Genomic DNA, 8,113 nt, shown 5'->3' with positions numbered 1-8,113 from the left:
CCTGTAAATGAGTGAAAACTGCAGAGTTCTGGCCATTAGCCACCAACGGAGGATTTAAGTTGAAGGCTCTTGGGGAAAATGCCACTTTGTCTGCAGCGGAGATTGAATCTTAGGTGGTTCCTGTAGTCCGCCTTCTTTCTTGCTGTTTGCTCAAACTCTCTAACTAGTTTCAGGCAATCCTGGCCAAAATGGTTCAAAATGTCCTGATGCATCTCAGTAATCCAGGTAAAAAATCAAAAGGAAAAAATTGTATAGGTCCTCTGGACGGGTTTTTCTTTTGAAAAAAGGCCCTACAGACCAGACTGAAGAAGTCTCTTGGAAGAGAGACAAAACGTTTCATTAAAGAACCCGTCCAGAAGACCTATTCAATTTTTTTCCTTTTGATGTTTGATAAACAGCAACAAGAATGATTACTTTTAACAGATATTGTCCTGATCTTAAAACACTTAAAACACACTCCTAGAGAACACATAAGATAAAGAGTAAAATCATAAAACTTAATGACATTTTAAGGTAAGCAAAAAAGGTCACTGACTCTTGGCCTGAGAAGAAATGTAGGACTTTAAAGGACAATTTATTTTTCCAAGACAGTCATCGTGTGCAGTGCTGATGTCAAATATGGCAAGACTAGCCAGTTTTTTATTCAGCTACCATAGATGTCTGGCTAACTTCTTGCTGGTGGCCTTGGCAATGAAAAAATCAGAACTCAGAATTTTGCTAGCGTGGCACAAAAGCAGCCGTTGAGCAGCAGCGGTTAATATTTTTCAAATCTTGTGAAATTACAACCAATTTATTTCTTCCCCAAATGGAAAAAATGTACCTTGGAAAAGTAGAAGTTTGTATTATGGGACCACCCTAATGAACATGTGTGTGAAAATGTAAAGCACTTTGGAGTCCATAACGACTTGATAAGGCACTACATAAGTTCAAGATATTCACCATATGCCATTTCTGGACAACATGTTTCTAATTTTACACAATTTTACACAACTTCTTTGAGTTATGGGACATATTTGTCAACACTTTTCCAAAATTATCATTATGACATATCATTGCTAAACAGCCTTTGAATTAGATGCTTTCAAAAATTCTAAATGGTATTGCAATTACCCTCCAACATTAGATAGTCCTAATCACTTCCTTTTAAAATCTCTTTTAAAACTCATCTGTTATCACTGACTTTATTCAACTGATATTTTTGTATGTTATTGTTCTGTGGGTTTTTTGTTATTGTCTTCTGATTGTCTTTTGTTTTTTGTTGTTCAGCACTTTGTAAAAAATATTTTTAAAAATGTGTTTTATAAATAGTTAAATATCAGGTTCAGTGAACAGAGTAGGTCCTAGAATGCAGGCAGGCAGGCAGGCAGCTAAAAGTAAAAATATTTATTTAAACAAAAAGCCGATGTGGCGGCAAAAGAACAAAAATACACAAATACAAAACCAGGAGCACGGAGGGAGGACAGAAGCCAGGGCAGAGAACCAAACAAAGATCAGACGAAGGTGGAGAGAAAATGAACAGAATATATACTCAGAGGATAAATGGAAAGTGGAGAGAGCTGAGATGATTATAAGTGCAGGCAGGTGTGAAAGACCAGGAGTGAACAGAGTAACTTGGGGACAGGAGTGGCACAAAGAGATCACAAGGGGGAGGCAGTACATAATGAAACAGAAAGCACACATTCAAGACACAGATCCTGACAGTACCCCACCTCCAAGAATTGTCTCCTGACGATAACAGAAGAACATGAGCATGGGAGGGAGGAAGGGGGTACAAAACAAACCACAGGACGGAGGGCATGAGACAAACCACAAGCAGACAAGACTAAAGAGAAAAAGAAAAACAACAAAAAATAGGAACAAAAAAAACTGACAGGAATGTCCTGGGAAGAAAAAAACTTGAAAAATGGCCCTAGGCACATCTGATAAGTGCCAAAAACTCTGGGGATGACCGGAGGCCCTGCCGCAGCGAAACTGGGACTGGGTAGGGTAGTTCAGAGAACGGCCGCAGAAGAGCTGGAACTCTGGAGGATGGCCCGGAGAGCGGCCGCAGAAAACAAAAAGTTGACAGGGCAGAAAAACATGGAGAGGAACGAGACAGAAGGCATTACCATACAATGATCCAGCTGAGAATGAGCAGAAGAGAAGAGTATTTAAACACACAGAGGGAAGATAAACAACAGCTGAGGAACACTAAACGGAAACTACTGATAGGTGAGAGAGATAATTGAATAGGTAAACAGCAGTAAACAGACTGAGGAGAGAGGATGAGTGATGATGCAGGGAGGACACAAGAGGGAGACAACAGACAAGACATAAGTCCCAACACACAATGTGCTGCTCAGGATGGGAGACTGATGAAGTGATTCAAGACAATCTGCAGGCTTCCTTAGATTGTTTTTTGTGTACAGTGCCCTGAGATGATGCATATTGTGACTTGACTCTATGAACATGGAATTGAATTAACCCATGTCATGATATGTACTGTATTGTATCATATTTTTGTCAACACACAGCCCTAGTTGTGTGTGCTTGGTTTAAAGTACTTTGAGTGTTTTCTGTACTTTGTTCACATATCTTCCATTGTTGTCCACTAATGGCTATTTACCTTGTGCTATATTTACAGGTGGTTGACCTGCTGAATGACCTGTATACCATGTTTGATGCCATCATTGCTACTCATGATGTCTATAAAGTAAGAAACCTAACACTTTCACCCAACTCCATGTTCCATCCTTCAACGTTTTTACATGTATGTTGTCGATAGCGTTTATTGTTTGATCTATTCTTGTAAAACCCACATTCTAAAACAATATTTTCATTGTGTTTTATGTAAAGGTAGAAACTATTGGAGATGCATATATGGTGGCTTCAGGTGTTCCTAACAGAAATGGGAATCGGCATGCTGCTGAAGTGTCAAACATGTCACTGGACATCTTGCATTCGATAGGAGCCTTTAAGATCAAACACATGCCTGAAATCAAAGTGAAAATACGCATTGGACTGCACTCAGGTCTATACACATACACATACACTCATACCAGGATAAACTTGAAATTCAAAACAACATAAAAACTGAAAAATTTCTTTCTGCATTCAGGTCCAGTGGTTGCAGGTGTGGTTGGGCTCACCATGCCCAGGTATTGTCTTTTTGGAGACACGGTCACCACAGCTTCTCACATGGAATCCAGTGGACTGCGTATGTAAACTAAAATCAGTTAGGCTAATCCTATCCAACATTTTTTGCAAAGCTCCATTACTGCAGTGGACCAAAGTGATGTACAGAGACAATATTAATATTTTAGTAGTGTTTTTGCACTACAAAATACATTTATTACACAAGTAAATTAAAAGCAAATAATAAAACCAATAAAATACATTAAATCAGCTAAAAACTACAAAATCTATCAAATAAAAATAGAAAAACTGTAATAAAATCAATTCTTAGCAAAATGTTAAAAACCAAAGAAAGCAGGTGGGTTTAAAGAAGAGTTTTAAGAAAAGATGAACAACAGCTGAGGAACACTAAACGGAAACTACTGACAGGTGAGAGTGATATTGACAGGGAAACTGCCAGAAACAGACTGAGAGAATAAGCAATGACATAAGGAGGACACAAGAGGGAGACAACAGACAACACATCCTCACAAAGTTTCTCTATAAGTGAACTCAATTCAGAGGGGTTCAAGTTTTTGCTGCAGTAGCATTTACATTGTGGAACAAGCTGACCCACCATCTTAGATAGGCCTCTTCATTATCTTTTCTTAAAACTCTTTTCCTCTTAATAGTTAGTTCTCCTCAGCTGTTGTTCATTTCCTCTTCCTCTGTTTGTATAAATACTGTTCACATCTCTCCATTAGTTGCTGGTTCATTGTATGATCTTACCCTCCTGTTATGGTGTCCTTGTCTCTCTGCATCCTGGAGTTTTTGTTGTTTTCTGCTGCCATGACAGATTTTGTTTTATTTTTAATAAACAGTTTTACTTTGAGCTCCTTGCCTGTGTCCGGATTTTGTTTCATTCCTCCGTCAAACCTAACAAACTTGGGAGCAGCTGGTTATCAGCTAAAAGTTTATAGCAGTAATGAAAATCAACCACTTCTGCTTATATTCACCTTCATGTTTGTATTCTTCAGCCTACAGGATCCACATCAGTCTGAGTACTGTCAAGGTTCTGACTAGCCTCAAAGTGGGATACCACATAGACACCAGGAAGGCACAGGTATGATTACCTGCCCATGTAACACATGGGCACATACTTATGAGATGCAACTAAAGATGAACTTGCTTAGTAGTCCATGAGATGTCAGACATTGTCTTTAGGCCACTGCATAATCATGCCAAGGCCAAACAGTTGACACACATGTTGTTTAGCATTCATTATTAGACACACATTTCTTAGCTCCAGAGACACACCATGACAAGCTCCTGGGAAACCCCTCTGTTTTTATGCCCTAGGGACTACCCGCTACCTGTCTCACAAGCTGAAGAGTACCCCTAGACCAGCTCTCTGGTCCAAATACTTTAGTTCACTGCAGCTCCTTCTTCTTTGTGCTAATTGCTCTTGTTTCTTACTAGATGCTTGCGACAGTGACTTGAATATAGGCCCTCGGATGTTGTTCAACGACCACTTTGCCAATTTTGCTGTTGATGTTTGGATTTGTGTACTGCAGACGGACAGCAGTGGGAAGACTTTTACTTGGACTTCACCCTGCATTTTTTGGTTATGGGATATCCATAAGAAAAAGACTGTCTGACTGTCAGCAAGATCCCACATTCCATCTTAGTCGAAGAAAGAGCCCTTTAATTTGATGATTTATTTTCAGTTTTTACTGTTTGTTTACCCATTGATTGGTCAGGTGCATGATTAGATCCAGACTGCCTTGTGTTAGAATCCTGCTAATCCTTGTGTTTTTTATAGGTGAAGGGCACAGAGGACACATATTGGCTGATGGGTCGAGATGGGTTTAATAAACCTCTTCCTGTTCCTCCTGACCTCACTGGAGGGTAAGGATACGCATGCATATATTCAGGCATGTGCTCACACAGTTTGTTGTTAGAAATTGCAGGAGAAAAAATATTCTTATTGTCAGATTGTCATTTATAGACTAAAACATGATAGCAATTTTGCAATTGATGTGAGTGACAGTCCAGAGAGTGATTTTTTAAAAAGTGCTAAAAATGACAAACCTGATAAAAAGAAACTTGTGAAGGGAATGAGGGGAAATGCATTGAGACTTAAAGGAAAAGGGAAAGAATCCAGCAGATACTGAGTACTGAGTGGGNGAGAGAGAGAGAGAGAGAGAGAGAGAGAGAGAGAGAGAGAGAGAGCAGGAAAACAAAGAGCTGACTGAAGGAGGAGTAAGAGAGAAAACACTGAAAGTAGGTAAACAAGACGACAACAAAACACACAGACTGATGATGACAGTAACCCTTTCCCCAGGATCACCCAGGATGTCCAAAACCTATATCTTACTTGGGTGGGAGGAGAGGGCACAGGAAACAGGATACAGGTGAAAAGACAGAGACCACAAAAAACATGATCAGGGAGGGTGGAGGAGGATGAACAGGATAGAGGGCATAACATAAAAATCAAGAAAATACAACCCAAGGACAAAATACAAAAGGTCTACAGACAGCTCATGGCCTTTCCTGCACAGGGCAAGAGTGCGGGCAGGCACTCTGGGGCCCTTCCAGCATAGAGTGGAGACTCAAAAACCAATGAACCAGGAAATGCAGAGGTGGATGGAGATAAACCAGGAGATGAAGATAGACTAGGAGACAGAGAGGTGAATGCAAAATGAACCAGGAGATGAAGAGGTAGATGAAGATAAACCAAGAGACTCAGGAGCACAGAATTGCATCAATGGACCAAGAGATCTTGCTGCAATAGACACTAGAGACTCTGGAGCCAGAGAGACTGTAAAGGATGTAGATGGACCAGGAGTGGAGGATGTAGGTAGCTTGGAGGACTTGGACTCTAGAACCGTGGAGGATTCTTACACCAGAATCTAAAAGACACACCTATCTGGTGCTTGGAGACCCAAGAGGCACTGCTGTAGGCTTGTAGTTAGGAGACTTGGAAACAAAGAACTTAGAAGATGCACCAGAAGAGGTGGATATAATAAACAAGACATAGGAAACTCATGAGGAGCTGCAGTGGGCATGGAGACCCATGTGGGAGCTCTCTGGTGAGCATTGGAGGCATAAGGGGTATAAGAGACCCCCTTGGAGTCACAGAAAATGGGGGCATCTGCCCTCTCTTGAGCACAGGACATGGAGGCAGTGGAGGCATCAATCTTATCGGAGGCAGTGGAGTCTGTAACCTCTAGTGAGCTGGGCCCAGCAGGCTCTGGTGATTTTGGTTCCAGCTTTCTCTGATAAACATCTAATATAGGAAGATTTACTCTCAGTGGCTGTGTAGTCAGTAAATGTAAACTCAAAAGTTTGTTAAAAAAATGGTCAGACGCTCAGTATTGTACGGTTGGTTAGGGTTAAACTTTTTTTATTTTTGTTGAAATGAAAAAATATTTTAAAGACGTGTTGCTTTTCAATTGGAAGAACATTTTCTGTTTAGTATTCAAGAACCAAAAAACAAAGTCCTGTTGAACTATTTTTATGTTGCTCTTTATCATTACATTTACAAAAAAAGTTAAATGTAACAAGTTAACTTTGTGACCAATCTTTCTGTCCATCTTTTTTCCTTGTATGTCTCTTAGGGCCAGTAACCATGGGATCTGTCTTGATGAAATTCCAGTTGAAAGACGGCAAAAGTTTTTAGATCGACAAAATAAGATGAAGAAATAACCCTTACACAATTCTTATCTTCTGACACTTTAGAGTTTGAGTAATTTGATCAGTACAGGAATGACTCAAGTAAGTTTGTTTTCTCTTGTTGGTGACTAACATTCAGTTGACATCACTGCAAAAGAATGACAATCTTATATTAAATAAAAAGTTAAATTTATATTGTAACAGTACATTAAAAGTAAGTTTAATACAATAATGTATTTAGAGACACTTAATTAATACTTTATGGAAAATCGACTCAAAAAAGTTAAAAGTTAAACAAAGTTGGCACATTATTATGAAATATAAAAATACTTTTAGTCCATTTTCTCTACCTAATTGAAGAACTGTACAGTTTTAAAATTAAAAGAAAATACAGAATTAAAATCTTTAATTTTGGGTTAACATGTTGCAATTACAGCCCAGTCTAATCATGTCAATGTATTTTATTTTCTTTCCTGTTTCACATTTTAGATATTTAATCCTCCATTAAGGTGTGTTTGAACTGTGTATTCTTGTGTAATCAACCTTAAAATGTTCCTGTTTGATTATTTTGATGAATTGTTCCTGTTTTATTATTTTTGATGAATTGTTCAAATATAAGTACTGAAGCTTTTTTAGATTTAAATATAAACCAGTTAGACTAGAAAGATTTCCAAAAAATATTGTTCACCATAATTTCATTTTTGATATTTCGGCCCTCTAGTTGGAGGTAGAAAATCCCAACCAAGACAAGAATTAGGTTCTACCTGGACATCCTGTATGCAACATGTTAGTAATGTTACTTTAATCTGTTACAAAGTTCTGATTGTATGGTGGCTACCAATTGAACAAACAAATAAAATAAATGTGAAATAAAATTTGACTGAGCTCTATTATTTCTGTTTAGTTCTTTTTTCTGTAAACAGTTCAGATATACAAATTGTAAAATATAACAAGGTCCAATTACTGTCCCAAATTATAATGCTTTTTGTGTAAAACCTCCCCCTAAGATTAGTGTTTTTTTATGATTTAGGGGGCAGCTGTGGAACATTTTTCAGATCTATCATGTAGGGGTTTTTAAACGCTAGAATTCTGAAATAGATAATTTGTGAATATATTTAAATATATTTTGTTTAAATATTTTAGTCCTCGGAGCACCACATTCTTAATTCGATCAGATATTGACCCAGGAAAGAAATGAAAAACTGTAACTCTATCGTAATCAGTCTCAGAATAAATTTACCCAAATTGATCTATTAGTCCTTGTCTTATCAGAACCAGAATATCTTTCATCAAGACACAAAAAAATGAGATTAGCTTATGTTGGCACGTTCTCCACGGGCCATTT

General features: G+C 38.3%; 1 protein-coding gene across 1 annotated transcript in view; it reads left to right on the top strand.

The window, feature by feature from the left end:
- LOC106534425 (retinal guanylyl cyclase 2) overlaps positions 1 to 7,643 on the top strand; it is a gene marked incomplete at its 5' end in the record, with an annotated part of 34,953 nt that extends 27,310 nt beyond the window's left edge. Inside the window, 6 exon segments of the mRNA XM_014031049.1 lie at positions 2,624 to 2,692; positions 2,836 to 3,010; positions 3,098 to 3,196; positions 4,131 to 4,216; positions 4,916 to 5,001; positions 6,714 to 7,643. Coding sequence (XP_013886503.1) covers positions 2,624 to 2,692; positions 2,836 to 3,010; positions 3,098 to 3,196; positions 4,131 to 4,216; positions 4,916 to 5,001; positions 6,714 to 6,801 — 603 coding nt within the window. The 3' untranslated portion in view covers positions 6,802 to 7,643.
- Between the last annotated feature and the right edge of the window lie 470 nt (positions 7,644 to 8,113).

Source organism: Austrofundulus limnaeus, unplaced genomic scaffold (genome assembly GCF_001266775.1).
Source record: "Austrofundulus limnaeus strain Quisiro unplaced genomic scaffold, Austrofundulus_limnaeus-1.0 Scaffold1169, whole genome shotgun sequence".
Taxonomy (NCBI): domain Eukaryota; kingdom Metazoa; phylum Chordata; class Actinopteri; order Cyprinodontiformes; family Rivulidae; genus Austrofundulus; species Austrofundulus limnaeus.
This window is presented reverse-complemented; position numbering and strand designations above follow the sequence as displayed.